This window comes from Papio anubis, chromosome 11 (assembly GCF_008728515.1).
Source record: "Papio anubis isolate 15944 chromosome 11, Panubis1.0, whole genome shotgun sequence".
NCBI lineage: Eukaryota > Metazoa > Chordata > Mammalia > Primates > Cercopithecidae > Papio > Papio anubis.
Window position 1 is genome coordinate 50130366 of NC_044986.1, and position 20254 is coordinate 50150619.

Sequence of the window (20254 nt, forward strand, 5' to 3'; positions counted from 1 at the left end):
CAAAACTATGCAAATAAATATTACACCTGCAGTTTTGTTTTGTCAAATTTGGGAATGAGACATCTGTGGTGAAAAGAAATAATAGGTTAGTCATTTTTAATTTCCAAAATGATCAGTCATTCACTATCCATGTCCCATGTGAACTACATAATGTCAATGCTGTCACAAAAGCAAGGTAGAAAAAACAGATCCTCTCAGCTTTAGTTCAGTAGGGGGAAAAGTTCCTGGAATATGTTTTTCCTCCCTCTGGAGCACTTCGGTTTTGCAAAACATGTATTTTATAATTCTTAATTTATATTCAACAACAACGCTCTCTCTGGCTTTCAGAGTTTTTCCAGTTTCTCTGATAGTTCAAAAAGTTTCGGTGGTGTCATTTTATAGTTTAAAATGAGTGGTTCTCACTTCATTCAAAAGAAAGAGGATGCCTTGAAAACGATGTGGCCAACCTCTATAAATGAAAATTATTATTGCTTAATAATAGTAATACCTAATATATGCGGCTCAGAAGCCTGGTTGAGCATGTATATACATCAATCATTTAATTCTCATAGCCCTTAAATGGCCAAACTAAGTCTTGGAGATATTAAGAATTTTTTCTAGGGTAGTATAAAACTAAATTTCTGAAAATCTGGCACATTTTGTCAATCCTGAAGAATACAGAATAACCATTTATGTATTCACCTATTACTCAACAAATGTTTCCTGGCAGACTAGTAAGTAGCAGGCTTAGAGTTAGACATGGGAATACAAACTGAAATAAATTTTGATTCCTGCCCTCAAGGACCTTACATTCTAGTTCGGAAGAGAGACTATCAAATAAACCTACAGTGTTAAGATAGATACTTACAGCCCCAGGTAGTGGCACAAGATCCCTGAAGAACATGAAATTGAAACTATTTTCTTGTAACTAATAAACATTTATAACAGTAACAGAGTAGAAAACACTTGGCAAGGCCGAATAATAATTATTCTGTCTTTATAGTACTAGCATAAAATAAGGGTAAAAATCAAGCATAACATTTAAAAAAATAATTATGTAATATAATAATTTCAAAAATGTTCCTGGAATTGAGCTTTAATTTAGGATTCGTGCAGGTGCAACCAAACTGCAAATATGCTCACTTAAGGGATCCAATTTGCAGCAACGATTCAAAACCTCAATTCTGCTCATAGCTATATCAAAAGATTGTTGGTATTTCAAGGGGGAAAACTGAGTCTAATAAATATATACTCAACTGAAGTAAATAGACTCAGTATGTCAATTGAATGACTGGTATCCACTTTCTATCTAATGAAAGGCCAACATCAATTATTAAACTCTAAAAATTACTGCTGGGAATGCAAAACGGAAAACCTCTTCCAAAGAAACATGAAATTTAAATCTGGCAAATTTATTTAAAAGGGCTTCAAAGTGTAAAAACAGAGCTTTCTCTTTAGATAAATACTATCGATAAGTAATTTATCTTCTTTATAGAACAGACAGCAGACCAAGACAACTTTCTGCACCTTGGTGGCTGTGCTCTGCATGCCAAGCCAGGCACCACAGTCATTAGTACCAAAAGGGAAGTAAGGAATTTACTGTCTATATGAAGACTTTGAGGGCTGTCCTATGTAGGTGAAAAATAGCGCTACTTTTAGTCTCTCATCATTAACGCCGTTAAACTCTATATTAAATTCTGTGCTGATGAAAAATTTTAAAAAATGTATGTGAGTATTGTGTTTGCTTATACTTATTTATTACAGAGTATTATGGTTTCTATTTGCAATTCCGTCTTTTCTATAAAATTTTCAGTTTCTTGAGAGCAAAAACTGGTTACCACAATGACCAGTATATAGTTGGTGCTAAAAACACATATGTTGAATAAAATTGAATACATATTCCTAATTTCAAAGTATATTGTACATGTTACAATGTGCTTAAAAAACAGACAAATTGCCAGTTTCACATTCATCATCTCTATTGATGGGTTCAAGTCTATGAAATTTTGACTATCATATATCCCAAAACACAATAGAGCAGTTTCAAAGACATTTTAACACACTTAAGAAAAGGAGTTTCTGAATTAAAGCCCACCACTTTCATGTTAACATTAGTATATTTTGATTCCTTATAGTCACAATAGAGTTTATAAAGACTTGTCCAAATTTAAGGTGAAAAATGTTATGATGGCCATTCACCTTTAATTAAATACAAGCATTAAAAGAAATACTATTTATATTATAAGAACTTTTAAATTATAAGATTCAGGATTTTATTTTCTTACTCTTCTAAAATAGTTAATTTAACTTTTATTTGTATTTTTCTAAAATTTGTCAGCCACCAACTTACAGTGTGAGCCTACACACTCAAAGAAAAATTTAAGTCATCATTCAGTTCTTAGGATAATAATTAATACTTATAAAACACTCAAGGTATTTATAGAAAGCATTTTTTATATGTATACTATTAATTCTATATGGTATTTTATCACTCCTGCTCTAATAATAATTAAAAACCTTGCCTTGAAATATAATTTGGAATTCTCAAAATAAGTAAAGTTCTGCATGATAAAAGAATCTGTTACTTATTTTCTATAAGCAATCTTAAGCTTTTTAATTTACCAAAATAAACATATTCAATATAAGTTTTATGTGATGTGTTGATTTGGAGTTTGCTAACAAAATAGTCATATATGCATACAATGGAAAATACATAAATTGAAAACATATCCAGATTAAGTGAAGCTTACAAATGTAGACAATTCTTTTTACCTATATCTATCATTGTTAGATAAATTAGTAAATACTACATTGTGCATTCTGGAAAAACAAAAAGCATATTCTTTATTGTCTAGGTTCAGTAATAGTCATTTGAAATACGCTGTGTACCTGTGGAAGAAATAAGCAAAATAACATGAAATGTATGAATAAATAGGGTGAAATTCACAGAGACTACTTTTGCTGTCTTGTGATTGGGTCATTTATGAGTGTTAAGGATTTTTCTCAGTACAGTTCAGAATGTTAATCAATGCCTTCTACTTACAGGAGGGTCTGCATCTTCAGCATAAACTGTTGTGATAGGTGTACCCTTGACTGCATCTGGAGCCACCATCCCTTTGTATATTCGTTTACTAAAGACAGGAGGATAATCATTCATATCCTGTAAAACACAATTAGGAGTTTATTACTTCCGTTGAAACCAGGTTAGGGATACAGTCACTAGATTGACTCGCACTCTTCATATCACACAACTCATTTGCCACTGTCAGCCTTCCATCCTCTCAATTCCATTACTCTCACTTCAGACTGGCACCTCGGAGGAAACTGTCAGAGTTCTCATACAATATTAATGTGTGGATATCAACTGAAGGCCATTCCCCTGGAATACAGCTTTTCACCCTCAAAAACATACCTTTTGGAGACTGAAGTGACCCTTGAATTTTTTCGAACTTCTAATGGTAAGTGGTAACATTTTAACATTTGAAAACAAGAACAAGTTTCTTTAAAAGCTACATTCTGTGAAGCAGGAGTAAAGGATTTTTTTTTTTTTAAATGCTCTTTATATGTTTTTGTAGCTATGTAAATTATTTTATATACTTAACATAATACTATGATTAGAACATTTCAGCTAAAAACTGAGAAACATCCTTTGTTGCCATTTTACACAATAAAAGGAGATTTTCTCTGCAGTGCACTACAATAATGACACCTAAGAATAGATATATTTATACACAGAAAACAATGTTAATTTACTAAATTTTTTTCAGAGCAATTTATATGTATCTTATTTTATTTTTCCAATTTGGAGCTATATATACATTGTTACTCATGCATTGTCAAGTTCATGAAATAAATAGTTATCAGGTATTTCCCATTGTCATCAGGTATTTAGCACTTCAGTGAGGATACTGTTGTGACTCAAGGAAAAGATATCCCTGTCTTTGTGTCGTTTAACTGCCATTAAGCTAGTAAAAATACTGATCCGCAGATAGGCTAGTGACTTTAACTAAATTAATCTACTTATTTGTCAGAGCTAAAATAATAAATCAAGTCCCCTGAAAGCAAAACCATTTTTTTCTGAATCATCTTATCTTTTATAGACAATTGTATATTATATTTTGTCAATAAATAATGCTTATTCATATGGCAGATTTATTTATTTATAATATTTTAATAATCCTTACCCCCCTAGAGTGTTTTGGGAAGTGTGGATCAAACATATTTGATCTGAAACTTAAATTTGTTAATTATCTGTTCTTCCCCTCCAAGTCACCTTTTTCTCACTTGTTAGTAAAAACAAAATTTAAAAAATTCTACATATTCTTTGATATTTGCTTAGACACAACAATTTTCCTGTACAGTATTAGGTTGGGAATACATAAATTAACAGATCATAAACTTCTCTTTTTGCAAAGAAGTCAGAATAATTATCTCTTACTATCAAACAGTCCTTCCTTTTATATTAACCATAGAGTTGGGTTCTGAGTAGTCAATAGGAATAAACCTGCATACTCCAATAGGAGAACTTGAACCGTACACAAAACTGAAAAATAAAAGATACCATTTCTTCTGTTTTGAAATATAGTATTCACAATCTCTTCTATGAAAAAGATTTTTAAAGTAAATTATGCGCTTTAGAATCTGAACAAGTAAATGAACCTAGAAGCTTTGGTTCTCTATAATGAGGACTGTGAAGGGTATTGATCTTGAGGCTCCATGCAGGGGGTAAATATGTAAAACATTAGCATTCACACTTTTTTGTGCTCTTTCCAAGAGTGTCAATTAACTTAATGAGTGGATGTGGTAACTAAAGGTGTGGAAATCCTGTAGCACCCCTAAATTGTAACTTCTGAAGGTTAGAAAGGAAGGAGCCCAACACTGCAATTTTTCCATGCGTGAGTTTCCACTGAGCTCGTTATGTTCTTATACATTTTATTCTTTATTACTCTCAGGGTAAATTTAAAACCTTAATGTCACAAGGTACTTTTTGGAAAACTTGATTCTTCAGAAACAAACAAACAAACAAAAAATGTATATACTTTTCCAGTTATGTCAACACGGTTCACAGTGTTGAATACAATGAAATTTCTATTTGCTTGGGAAGTATTAATTGGATTCACCTTCTAACTTAAATTACAGTGGATTCACAAACTGACTAGACACACACCTAAGGCTGTCAATGACTGAAGACTATGAAAAGATTGTTTCTCCTCCCCCTTTATTTTCTATTGACAGGATGAAGAATAAATTAACATAGTTATTGTAGTAGTATTTCTTTTAATAACACGTTGTACATACTTTGGGGTTATAATCTTTTATTGTGGCTACAAATGCAGCTAGTTGCATACAGTTTTTCCACAATGCATTATTTCAAGAGGAGAAATGTATTGAAATGCAATGCCAACAAGCATAATCAATAGTTAATTTTATTTATGCTCAGGGACATCTGAAGAAAAATATACATAAATCGGCTTCTGTGCAAATGTTCTATTCTGCAGTTAAATTAAGGATACGCTCAGCACTCCAAAACCACGCTCTTTTCTGTTGCCCATTATTCCACTAGAGGGTAGCATTAGCAAAAAGAAATATATCCTCCCCTGTAGTTGAAAAATTGTATCATTAAAACCCATAATAGTTTGTTTCTTTTGGTAAAAATTTTTCTTGGTCTTAATGAAAAATAGTTTTAATGCTTCAGAAGAATATTCTGAATGTCATGGTTTACAACTTGAAAAACATTATGGATTTTTTTCTTAAGACAAACTTTAATAAATGGTTATAATCATAAAGCTTGCAATTTGTTTCCATGTATCAAGCAAATAAAATTATAACTGAAGGTACAGACAGCTAACAGGAGAAAACTATGTTTTATTTATTTATTTATTTTCTACATTAGAGTCTGTAATAATCACAGAAACCATTTCTGCTTTAGCAGACTACCAAGAAGATGTAAGGAAACTTTTTAATAAGCATGCTAGGAAGGTAAGAACTTGCTGGTAAATTTGTAAATTTAATGACAAGTTGAAGTTCTACACACACACACAAATAAAAATAAAGAGAAAAAGATGATACAATTTTTGATTTTCTGGAATCACAGGCAAAAACCAACAGAACAGTTTTTATTTAGAAGATAAGCAGAAAGTTCTAACTAGTTACAACTTGCTCATATTTTTAAAAATGATATGTAGGCTGGGCACAGTGGCTCACATCTGTAATTCCAACACTTTGGGAGGCTGAGGCGGGCAGATCACCTGAGGTCAGGAGTTCGAGACCAGCCTGGGCAACATGGTGAAACTCTGTCTGTACTAAAAATACAAAAATTAGCCCGGCATGGTGGCAGGCACCTGTAATCCCAGCTACTCGGGAGGCTGAGGAAGGGAGAATTGCTTGAACCCAGGAGGTGGATGTTGCAGTGAGCTGATATCACACCATTGCACTCCAGCCTGACTGAGTGATACTCTGTCTCAAAAAAAAAAAAAAAAAAAAAAAGATATGTATATAGCAAATGCCAGTCCTTACCATACTAACGCTAATGCATGCTCTATGAGGAGACACAAACAGTATAAAACAATGGGCGGAATGACTTCAGTTGTTTCTGTCATATGGTCTAGCATTAGCATTATCCTTGTTTAGCTATATGGCTGCTGTATAATACCTTGAGGTTTATGGAGCCGATACCTAATTTTACGTGGGTGTACGGTTGATTGTTTGCCTGTTACCAGTTCTGTTTTCCACTACTAGCCACTTTCTATTTGCTGTCCAAGTTGCTGTTTCTCATATTTCTCATATTATTAGCCATCTGCTGTTTTTTTTCTCTCCTAATTTCTGTATTGTCTCCTTGTCTTTACTGACTTATTTCCTTTCTTTTATGCTTCTGCATATAAAGTCATAAAAGGCTACATCTGCAGCTAAAGCAAATATTTGATATTTTTACTGCCAGGGTAGGCATATTCACCACAAGCTGACTTAGAGACCGTGGGCCATAAGTGAATATTGGTGGTAGCCTGGCAATACTCCCCAAGGGTCTTTGATAGTGGCACAGAGTAAGGCTCCTCTGCTTGTGGAGAAGGACTGTTTCTCATAGGTTGAGTGCCTGCTCAGCCACAGCACAAGAGAACACCAGGTAGAATTCTAAGGTTTTGACTTCCAGATGGCACCTTTGGACCTGTTCAGGGCCTGGGGGATTTTGCCACCCTAAAGGGAAAGACACAAGTCTGGCTGGCTTTGCTACCTGCTGATTATGGAAACCCATGGCCTTGAACAAACTTAAGTGGTAGCCAGAGTGGTTACAGCAGGTCTTGGACAAGACCCAGTGCTGTGCTGGGTTTAGGTCTGACCCAGTGCAGTCCCAGGGGTGGGGTCCACAGGGGTGCTTCTCTCACCACATCCCCAGTTCCAGGTGGCTCCAAACAGAGACACTCTGTTTGTTTGGGAAAAAGTAAGGGGAAAGAACAAGAGTCTCTGTCTGGTAATTAAGGGAATTCTTCTAGCTCTTATCCAAGACCATTAAGGTAGTAAGAGTCTGCCAAGAACCACAGTGTTACTGGGCTTGTGGTACTTCCTAAAGCAGATACATCTTTAGCAACATCCAAATCCTTTCAAATACCTGAAAAGCTTTCCAAATAATGAATACAAAGAAGTCCAGACTGTGAAGAATACAATAAACACCCAATGCTTAAATGCCCAGACACAGACAAACATCCACAAGCATCAATATCATCCAGGAAAACATGAACTCACCAAACGAACTAAACAAGCCACCAGAAACAAATCCCGGGGAAACAGACAGAGTGACCTTTCTGACAGAGAATTCAAAATAGTTGTCTTGAGAAAACTCAAAAAATTCAAGAAAACACAGAGAAGGAATTTAGAATTCTATCAGAGGCATTTAACAAAGGACTGAAATAATTTAAAAAATCAAGAAACTCTGGAGTTGAAAAATGCAACTGACAACCTGAAGAATGCATCAGAGTTTTTTAATAGCAGAATTGAGCAAGCCCAAGAAAGAATTAGTGAGCTTGAAGACAACCCATTTCAAAATACACAGTCAGAGGAGGCAAGAGACAAAATGAACAAAAAACAATGAAACATGCCTACACGATCTAGAAAATAGCCTCAAAAGGGCAAATGTAAGAGTTATTGGCATTAAAGAGGAGACAGAGAAAAAGATAGAGGTAGAAAGTTGATTCAAAGGAATAATAATGAAGAACTTCCCAAACCTAGGGAAGATATCAATATCCAAGTACAAAAGATTATAGAACTACCAGCAGATTTAACCCAAAGAATACTGGCTCAAGTCATTTAATAATCGAACTCCCAAAGGTCAAGGATAAAGGATCCTAAAGGAGTAAGAGAAAAGAAATAAATAACATACAATAGAGTTCTAATACATTTGGCAGCAGACTTTTCAGCAGAAACCTTACAGGCCAGGAGAGAGTGGCATGTCATACTTAAAAAATCCTAAAGAGTATATCTGGTTAAAATATCCTTCAAACAGGAAGGAGAAATAAAGACTTTCCCAGGCAAATAAATACAAGCTGAGGGATTTCATCAACACCAGACCTGTCCTATAAGAAATGCTAAAGAAAGTTATTCAATAAAAAATGAAAGTTCATGAGGAATAAGAAATCATCTGAAGACACAAAACTCAATGGTAATAGTATGTTCACAGGAAACACAGAATATTATAACACTGTAACTGTGGTGTATAAAATATTCTTAAGTAGAAAGACTAAATTATGAAACAAAAATAATAACTACAACCACTTATCAAGACATAGACAGTAAAATAAGGTATAAATAGAAACAACAAAAAGTTAAAAAGCAGGGGGATGAAGTACAGAGTTTTTACTAGTTATTTTTCTGGTTGGTTTATGCAAGTGTTGTTATCAGCTTAAAATAAAGGGTTGTACGATAGTATCTGCAAGCTTGATGAGAGCCTCAAACCAAAAAAATGTACAACAGATACATAAAAAATAAAAAGTCAAGAAAATCATATCACCAGAGTAAATCACCTTCACTGAAAGGAAGACAGGAAAGAAAGAAAGAAGGAAGACAAACCATAAGACAATCAGAAAGCAAATAACAAAATGGAAGCAATAGGTTCTTAGTCATAAACAATAACATTGAATATAAAAGGATTAAGATCTCTAATCAAAAGACATAGAGTGGATGAATGGATTAAAACAAAAAAGAAGAAATGACCTGTAGCCTATGAGAAACATGCTTCACCTATAAGGACACATATAAATTGAAAATAAACACATGGAAAAATATATTCTATGCTAATGGAAACCAATAAACAGCAGGAATAGCTGCAATTATATGAAACAAAAGATTTAAAGACAAAAACTACACAAAGATACAAAGAAGGTCACTATATAATGATAAACATATCAATTTATCAGGAAGATATAACAATTGTAAATATACATATATACTCAACATTGGAGTGCCCAAATATATAAAGCAAATATTATTAAAGCTAAAGAGCGAGATAGATCCCCAAACAAACATAGCTGGAGACTTTAACATCCCACTTTCAGCACTGGACAGATCTTCCAGAAAGAAAAATCAACAAAGAAACATCAGACCTAATGTCCACTGTAGAACAAATGGATCCAATAGTTATTCATAGAACATTTCATCTAACACCTGCAGAATACACATTCTCCTCAGCACATGGATCATTCTCAAATATAGGCCATACCTTAGGTCACAAAACAAGTCTTAACACATTCAAAAATTTGAAATAATATCAAGTATCTTCTCTGACTGCAACAGAATAAAACTAAAAATCAGTAACAAGATAAATTTTGGAAATTACACTAACACATGGAAATTAAACAGTATGTTACCGAATAACCAGGGGTCAATGAGGAAATTGATAAGAAAAGCGAAAACTTTCTTAAAACAAATGATAATGAAAATACAAAGTACCAAAACCAATAGTGAGGGGTGGAGTTGGTAAGACTTCTTGGCCCAGTTTGGGGACTTTCACAAAAGACCCCTGTGACTCAAGGTTTTGAGTTCTTAACAAATCGAGTGAAGGATTCAAAATTAATCACTCCAAGGGACGACTGAAAAAATAACCACTCTCAATGGACAAAAAGAAAGAAAGGGAGGGGGTAACACAGGGATATAAGTCCCAGGCACCCGAGCCAGCAACGGCCACAATTCCAGGTCCCCTTCAACCATGTGGAAGGTTTCATTTTGCTTTGTTCAATAAACTGTGCTGCTGTTCACTCTCCTGGTCTGTGGACTCTTTTTGAGCTGTAACACTAACTGCGAAGGTCCTCAGCTTTATTCTTCAAAGTTAGTGAGACCACGAAACCATCAGCAGGAAAAACTCTTGACTCAATTAGATATACTGAAATTTTTACTAAATGGGAAATTTATAGCTATAAGTGCCTACATCAAGAAAGCAGAATAACTTCAAATAAACAAAACAACCTAATGATGCATCTTTAAAAACTAGAAAAGAAAGAGCAGACTGAAGCCAAATTAGAAGAAAAGAAATAATAAAGATCAGAGCAGAAATAAATGGATTTGAAATGAAGAAAGCAATATAAAAGATCAATGAAACAAAAGGTTTGTTTTTAAAAAGGTTATATAAAATTGACAAACCTTTAGCCAGACTAACTAAAAAGAAGAGAGAAGACCCAAAGAAATAAAATCAGATATGAAAAAGAAAACATTGCAACTAATACTGCAGAGATTCAGAGGATCATTAGTGGCCACTATGAACAAACATATGGCAATAAATTGGAAAAGCAAGAAGAAACAAATAAATTCCTAGACACATACAACCCACCAAGACTGAACCATGAAGAAATCCAAAACATCAAACAAACTAATATCAAGTAACAAGATATAGCAAATAACAAGTATCAAGCTATAATAAAAAGTCACCTAGCAAAGGAAAGGCCAGAACCCAATGGTTTTGCTACTGAATTCTACCAAATATTTAAAGAAGTACTAATACCAATCCTACTCAAACTATTCCAAAAAATAATAATAATAATAAAAATAGGAGGAGGAAGTACTTTCAAACTCATTCTATAAAGACAATAATACTCTGATACCAAAACTAGACAGAGACATCCAAAAAAGAAAACTATAAGCAATCTCCTTGGTGAATATTGATGCAAAATTCCTCAACAAAATACTAACAAACAAATTCTACATTATATTAAAAAGATCATTAATCATGACCAAATGAGATTTATCGCAGGAATACTAGGATGGTTCAATATATTCAAATCAACAGAATGAAAGAGAAAAACCATATGATCATTTCAATTGATTCTGAAAAAGCACTTAATAAAATTCAATGCCCTTTCATGATAAAAACCCTGAAAAACTGGGTATAGATGGAACATACCTCAACATAATAAAAGCGTGATATGACAAACCCATAGCTACTCTCATACTGAATGAGGAAAAACTGAAAGCCTTTCCTGTAAGATCTGGAACACGACCAGGATGCCCACTATCACCACTGTTATTCAATATAGTACTGGAAGTCTTAGCAAGAAAAATCAAGAAAGAAAACAAAATAATGATCATCTAAATTGGAAAGGAAGAAGTCAAACTATCCTTATTGGCAGACGATACAATCTAATACTTGGAAAACATAAAGACTACACACACATACACACACACACACACAAGTATTAGAACTGATAAACAAATTCAGTAAAGTTGCAAGTTACAAAATCAACATAGAAAAATCAGTAGCATTTCTATATGCCAAAAGTGAACAATCTGCAAAAGAAATCAATAAAGTAATCAAAATAGCTACAATTAAAATAAAATACCTAGGAATTAACCAAGGAAGTGAAAGATCTCTACAATGGAAACTATAAAACATGGATTCGAGAAAATGAAGAGAACACAAAAGAATGAAAAGATATCTCATGGTCATGGATTGCAAGAATCAATATTGTTAAAATGTCCATACTACTCAAAGCAATCTACAGATTCCATGCAATCCCTGTCAAATACCAATGACATTCTTCAAAGAAATAGAAAAAAAAAAAAAATTCTAAACTGCATGTGGAAGCACAAAAGACCCAGATAGCCAAAACTATATTAAACAAAAGGAAAACAAAAACAAAAACAAAAACAAAAAACTGGAAGAATCATATTATCTGACGTTAAATAATATTACAGAGCTATAGTAACCAAAATAACATGGTACTGGCATTAAAAAATAATACACTTATATCCATGGAACAGAATTGAGAACCCAGAAATAAATTTATATAACTATAGTGACGTTAACTTTGACAAAAGTGCCAGGAATGTAACCAGGGAAAGGACAGTCTCTTCAATAAATGGTGCTAGAAAAACTGGATATCCATATGCAAAAGAAGAAAAGAGACCCCATCATGCTATATGCAAAAATCAAATCAAAATTGATTAGAGACATGAATCTAAGACATCAAACTATGAAACGACTGAAAGAAAACATGGGGAAACTCTCCAGGAGATAGGACTGGGCTAAGATTTCTTGAGTAATACCCTACAAGCACAGATAACTGAAGAAAAATGAACAAATGGAATCACATCAACTTAAAAAGCTTCTGCACATCAAAGGAAAGAATCAACAAAGTAAAGAGACAACCCACAGGGTCAGAGCAAATATTTGCAAACTACCCATCTGACAAGGAATTAAACAGAATCTATAAGGAATTCAAACAACTCTATAGGAAAATATCTAATAATCTGATTTAAAAATGGGCAAAAGTTCTAAAAAATTTTCTCAAAAGACATACAAGTGATAAACCAGTATGTAAAAGGTGCTCAACATCACTGATTATCAGAGAAATGCAAATCAAACTTACGATGAGACACCATCTTACACCAGTTAGAATGGCTTTTATCTAAAAGTCAGGCAATAACAAATGCTAATGAGAATGTAGAGAAAAGAAACCCTCACACACTGTTGGTGGGAATGCAAATTAGTACAACGACTATGGAGAACAGTATGGAAGTTCCTATAAAACTAAAAATAGAGCTATCATATGATCCAGAAATCCCACTACTAGATACATGGCCAAAAGAAAGGAAATCAGTATATGAAAGAGATATCTGCACTCCTATGTTTATTGCAGCACTATTCACAATAGTCAAGATTTGGAAGCAACCTGAGTGTCCATCAACGGAATAATGGATAAAGAAAATGTGGTATAGGTACACAAGGGAGTACTATTTAACCATAAAGAAGAATGAGATCCTATCATGTGCAACCATATAATCAATGAAGGTTAAAAGTATATGAGAGAGGCACTTTCTGGGGTCTCCTGGCAACCAGTGGGTGATATTTACGGAGCCATGGGAGAGATTCTTTATTACTTAGATATACTATTTTTAATCCTGGGCATGTGCATTTTGTTTTCTCTGGTTTGCATCTTTATAGGAAATATGTTACATCTTAGTCCTAAAACTCTAGAATAGTAGAATTAAAGATATTTTGTCCTGCTTTCACCAAGTTTGGTGACAAATATGATATAAAGAGCACACCAATAGGAATCTGAAAATGCAGAATAGAATAGAGGGAAACGTTTGAAAGCCATACTTCAAAACAATCCCAAGAGAACAATTAGCAAGTTGCAAAAGACAATATTAAATCTGACCAAACACCTACCAGCTGGGTCACAGAAATTATCATTTATTCAAATTCCTACCTCCAGACAAGGGAAGTACAATAAGTATGCTGTAGATGAAATGTCCAGAATTTCTGTTTTGTTTGAGTCTGGGAGAACCTCCTGGTCTCTCAAGCGTCAGCTTCTCTGATGAAATCAAAAGTAGGACCCTATCAATACTGTCATGACGGAGCATCAGTAGCACATAACTGCCTCTCAGCTGTCCACGGTTTCACAAATGCTGCCTTGGTACTGTGCATTGAGTTTTCATCTAGTAAAGCTATCCTTTTTCTTCTATTCTATGGGGTAGGAATATTTCTTTCTGGAGAAGGAAACTCCTCTGAAAGGTGGAAATCTTAGCTTCATTTTCCAAGACCCACTGTATTTAACAATAACCTCAGCCCTTGTTACAAGATGAACTTGATGATACTTCATTTATCATCCTTTCACCCTTCCCTGCCTACTCCCACACCTGCATGCTAAGACAGGCAAACACAACCAAGGGTGAGTCTAGTCTCCTTTCTTCATAGAAGCCTGTCTTCCTCTCTCCTACTCCCATACAGCCATTCCATCCAAAATTATAATGAGCAAAGTGACTTGGGTCATCTGTTTATCTCGGACAAGTTCTTTATACTCTTTATAATGCTGCTTAGTATCATATATCCATTTGCATATTCAACTTTTCAGATTCATATTCAATTCTCAGTTTGCTGTAGAACAGACCTTTTCTTTGTGTTTTCTATATTATGTTACAACACAGACTCTAAGACCAGATTTCTATTATAACTTAGTTTGTAAGGCTAGTTATCACTCTGGATCTTTTAAAATTGTTTAGAATTTTATTTTCATTTTCCAGAGATTTGCTTATATAATCTAATTTACTATCATCACAGATTCAGTTCTTCTAAATATTTAGTATATCTAGAAATATACAACAAAAATATCTACAAGTAAAATACACAACTAAATATCTAGTAATATATGAGGAAAAAACCTTATTGCATTGATGTTCTATAAAATCTTTTCAAGAAAAAGTTATGTTATTGTATGATCATCACAGGTTTTGTTTTGGATTCTTAAAACTTGGCACTAAGAAAGCTGTGTGCAGGTGTCTTGATTAACTTTTTTCAGTTTTTTTTTTTTTTTTTGAGACGGAGTCTCGCTCTGTCGCCCAGGCTGGAGTGCAGTGGCCGGATCTCGGCTCACTGCAAGCTCAACCTCCCGGATTCATGCCATTCTCCTGCCTCAGCCTCCCGAGTAGCTGGGACTACAGGCTCCTGCCACCACACCCGGCTAATTTTTTGTATTTTTAGTAGAGACGGCGTTTCACCATGTTAGCCAGGATGGTCTCGATCTCCTGACCTCGTGATCCGCCCGCCTCAGCCTCCCAAAGTGCTGGGATTACAGGCGTGAGCCACCGCGCCCTACCTCAACTATTTCATTTATAGTGTGGAAATAATGTTCTTCCAAATAATACTTGAATTTTCCCATTCTTGCTCCAATTTTAAACAGGTTTGATGGACTAGACATTGAACACTTCATCTTTTATTTTTTCCTCTTGTTTACAAAAGAAATTATGTTTCTGCTCATTTTGAAAGAAAGAACTTCAAGATGCTTTCCTGTGGTGACTTTTTGGGTCCAAGTATCTCCTAGCAAATACCATACACTTATGTTATCAACAAAACAGCTTTTCAGTACTGCAAGTAATCAGACCAAATAGAGACAATTTGCAAAGCTGGTAGAGACTATATTTGTAGAAAAATGAGAATTGTACTCCATTCTTCTCTTTAAAAAAAAAAAAAGATAATAATATTTTTATGGTCCTTGGCAGTATATACTAGAATTTTAAAGTTCTATTTGTGATAATCACCACCCGGAGTTATCAGAAAAGAGGAAAGCAAGTGTCAGTCTACATTTGGGAGAATTTCCTACCAATTTTATTATGCTTAGATGAACTTGGAAAAAATAAAAAGTGGTATCACATATGTCTAGAGTTAAACATTAAGTTTTGCTTTAAATGTATAATAAACAGGCAATGACTGCATGAGTCAGGACGCCTTGACCAAAGGAATGGTGTTACTTATCTAAATAAGATAAAGCAACTGCGACAACACGAATTAGACCTACACTCTTCTCTATCTGAGGAATAAATTATCTTCCAGTTGCTGATGTAGAAACCTTAAGTAATATCTCCATATGGAAATAAAGGGGTGGTGAGGCAGCGTGAAGAACTTTTTAAGAGGGATGAGTCCCAGATACAGAATGAGGGTTATTTAGGGCATAACTTGCTTTTTGAGGTGATAATTTTGGACATAATTTGAAATTGAATCCAGAGCTGCCAAGTCAGACTGTATGAGTGTTTATTATAACTGTCTATCATCAACCACACCTTCATCGGAGAAAAGGCTATACCATTTGATGATCTATTTTTCAATCTGGGAAGAATAGGGGGAATGTCATTAATAGCAAGTCTTTTTTTGTTTTCTCTTCTTTGTCCAAAATCATCAATAAATGAATTATTTTTCTCTTTTTAATGTTTTAACTGATCAATTCCACCAAGTCATATGAGTAGACAAGAGTATACCAAGGTAAATTTTTCACCTGTCCAGAAGATATTTTGCTATAATTAGTCTATTTAGACCACTCTCACCTTAGTCTTTTCCATCTGCATACATATTATGGAATCTTCATAACCACCAATATTACATTCCCTAAAAATTTTTGTTACAGATTTCTAAATGTTGTAACACAATAGTGTGACAAAATCACATTTCAAAATACAGTAAAATCAAAGCCCTCCCTTCAGGCTCTCTATAATTTTTTCTTGTTGCTTGATCCTTTTTCCAGACCACTAGAGCGTCTCAGGAAAGAGAGGTATGAAAATAAAAATAAGGTTACCCAAGAAAAGATTTTGACAGTTTGGGTTCCTATTTCCAAAGGAAATTTACTGTTGACTGAAGTTTTAATTCCCTGAAATAGACACATTTCCTACCTCCTGAAATAAATATCTGAGGACAGAGAGACACAAGAATGGAAGAATAAAGTATATAGACATGTGGAACCCTGAGAAATAAAGAACCCAGATCCTGATAAAACTCTCCTAACAGGTTTAGGGCATCCGAGGATGGAAGGAGCTTATGATCTCCATTCCAAGGTAGTTTAGAGGTGGCGGCAGTATCCACAGAAGAAATGGCATCAATTTGTGTGCTAGCAGATGATCTTAAGTCAAGTGTAAAAAAAAAAAAAAAAAAAAAAAGAGACAGTGGAAGCGGTGGAGACCAAGAGAACTAACTGGAAGCAGCTGGTGTGTGTCAATCTCATGGAGAAACGAAAGGCTGGCGAGTGGACACTAGCTCATCTGAAAAATCCAGATGGAGACACACTGGAATTCATCAGGGAAAGAGTATAACACCTAGAGAACAGAGGAGAGCAAGACCGGATAACTGCCCACCCTAGGGGTGGCACAGAGCCAGGGGAGTCCTCCCACTGTGGGGAAACTGTGAGTAAGTGAGTCCCTGGGGACCCACACTTCTGCCATGAACTTTTGCATCCCTGGGCTCAGGAGATCTCCCCTGTGAGCTCCCCACCAGTGTCTCTAGGCTGACATGGAGAACCATGTGGAGTCTTGGCAGAGCCATACTCAGGCACATATGGAGTCCCAGGAGACTTGTATCCCCAGACACTCTGGCACCAGCGCCTGTAGCTCCTGTAGCAGCAGAGGCCAGACTTGCATGCCCCCAGTAAAGGGGCCAAATCTACGAGGCTGAGCAGTGAAACATTGCAGGCCTCATCTCAGCTGCACCTTGCAGGATAAGGCCTGCTGTCCATTACAGCCCCACCTGAGTTCCTGGGTCCGGAACAGCTCTGTACTTCTCTGGGATGGAGCTCCCAGTGGAAGAGGCCGGCTGCCATTTTTGCTGCTCTGCAACCCTCCCTCATTTTGCTCTTAGGCTTGGGAAGGGCAGGGATTAGGGACTAATGCAGACCCCCAACACAGTATAATTTCCTTACAGAAAAGTGGGTACTGTTTTCCATGTGGGTCCACACCCTTGCTACTCCTCACTGGGCAGGGCTTCCCATCCTAGGACCTCGGTAACCACCCCCCACTTGGATTCCTGGGCCAGTAGCAGCTCTGTACTTCCCTGGGACAGAGATCCCAGAGGGCAAGGCAGGTCACCATTTTTTGCTGCTCCACAGTCCTCACTCCTGTTGCCCTCAGGCTCAGGAGGGAATGCAGTGGTTGGAGACTGATGCAAACCCCCAGCACAGCACAGCAGCATTACAGAAAAACAGTTAGACTGCTTTCTAGGCAGGTCTCCACCTCTGCTAATCTTTACTGCCCAGTGCCTCTGGATTTGGGCCCCTAGCACAACCACCCTCTCAATGCCTAATACTTTAGTCAGTGGTGAGAAAACCCTAGAGACAATTTGCAACCTCTCTGTGACTGCAGCTGCCCTTGGACTGGGGAGGAACAAAGGGCCTGGTCACTATGCAGGAACTCCAGGACACCACAGCTGCCATATGGACAGAAGCCCAGTCTCTCTTTCCCATAAGCCCCCCACCTCTCACTCTTTACGAGGCAGGGCCCATGCTCGGGACCACGGAACAGCTACCCCATCTCCAGCTGAGCATTCCCACTGCTAGTGGCTTTGTGTTTCCTTAAGGAGGGGCTCCCACAGTCAACTAACAGCCACTCTGCCACTGCCATGGCAGTAATTCTGCCCCTCCTGCCCTTGGACTGGAGAAGAAAGAAAGAGCCCAAAGGTTTTACTCACTCTTCCAGGAGGACACAGTTATCATATAGAGAAGTTCAGACTCTCCTACCTGTAATTCCTCAACCTCCTGCTCTTTACCCAGCTCAGGCCAGCAGTGCAGCCACCCCACTCTCTGGCTGGACATTCCCAGTAGCAGCAGTTTTGAGTTTCCCTGAGGTAGAGCACACAGGGACAACCAAAAGCCCCTCTGCCACTGCTGCTGCAGTGGTATTGCCCTTGCTGCCCTCAGACTGTGGTGGGAGCAAAGACCCTGAGTGCTTTAGCCACACCTCCAGTCAGCCACATCACCCTCAAGCTTGGGCCTACGATGCAGCCACCACACCCCAGGCTGATTAGTAGTGGCTCTGTATTTTTCTGGGTTGGGGCACCAAGAGAAAAGTGAAAGGCCATCTGCCACAGCCACAGCCAAGGTCCCTTCCCTTGCTGTGTGTAAGCTGGAGAAAGAACATAAAGCCTGAGCTTGCCCTGGAGCTACGGTGTATAGCCTGGGAGTTCCAAACTGAGATATACAGCCAGGAGTCAAGTGCAAAAGGAGCCCGCACTTTCAGAGCATTGAGAAGGGGCACAACAATCCTTAGGAAATAGAGGAGACTGACTAAGAGCCTACCTACTGGCCATTCCAGTTAAATGCCATCCACTGGACCACAGTCCAAACTTTAATGTTAAAAATACTTTGCTAATATATTCATCTGTGAAACCAAGGACAAGAGCTCAGGTACAAATAAAGGTCATGCACAAGAACTTACTCCTCTGAAAACATCCAAATAAGCCAACTGACTGTACTCAAATTAGATAGTTGAAAGAATATCAGAAAACACAGATGAGAAAGAACCAGTGCAAGAACTCTGGCAACTCAGAAAACAAGTGTCTTTTTTTCCTCCAAACAACTGCACTAGTTCCCCACCAAGGATTCTTAACTCAGCTGAAATGGTTGAAATGAAAGAAATAGAATTCAGAATATGGATAGGAATGAAAATCATTGAGAATCAGGGAAGAAGTCAAAATGCAAACCAAGGAAACTAAGGATTGCAATAAAACAATACAGGAGCTGGTAGATGAAATGGCCATTATAAGAAAGAACCAAAATGATCTAACAGAGCTGAAAAGCACACTACAAGAATTTCATATTGTAATTGCATTAACAGCAGAATAGACCAAGCTAAGGAAAGAATCACAGTGTGTGAAGACTGGCTCTCTAAACTAAGAAGGACAAAAATAATAATAATAAAAAAGAATGGATAAAACCCTTGAAAAATACGGGATTATGTGAAGAGACTAGATCTACTCCTCACTGGCGTCACTGAGGGAAATGGGGGAAAGGCAGGCAACTTGAAAAACATATTTCAGGATATTGTCCATGAAAACTTCCCAACCTCACTAGAGAGGCCAACATTAAAATTTAAAAACTGCAGAGAACTGCAAGATACTATACAAGAAGACCATGCACAAGACACATAATCATCAGATTATCTTTCATTCTCTTTAAAATGAAAGAAAAAAATTCTAAAGGCAGATGGAAAGAAGGAGCAGGAAATCTACAAAGAGAATCCATCAGGCTAACAGTGTATCTTTCAGCAGAAACCCTATAAGCCAGAAGAGATTGGGGGCCTATACTCAGCATTCTTAAAGAAAAGAATTTCAATCCAAGAATGTCATATCCAATGAAACTAAGCTTCATAAGTAAAAAAGAAATAAAATCATTTTCAGACAAGCAAATTCTAAGGGAATTTATTACAACCAGGCCTGCCTTATAAGAGCTCCTGAAAGGAGTGCTAAATGTGAACACTACAAAAACACACTTAAATACACAGATCTCTCACACTATAAAGCAATGACATAAATAAGTCTACATAA

At 36.3% G+C, this 20254-nt stretch overlaps 1 protein-coding gene across 7 annotated transcripts in view; it reads right to left on the reverse strand.

The window, feature by feature from the left end:
- Positions 1–20254, reverse strand: part of PCDH15 (protocadherin related 15) — a 914927-nt gene that overhangs the window by 181925 nt on the left and 712748 nt on the right. For all 7 annotated transcript variants that reach the window (XM_031652624.1, XM_031652623.1, XM_031652622.1 and 4 more), the window contains one exon: positions 3023–3139. In XM_031652624.1, coding sequence (XP_031508484.1) covers positions 3023–3139 — 117 coding nt within the window. The remainder of the gene's footprint in view (positions 1–3022; positions 3140–20254) is intronic.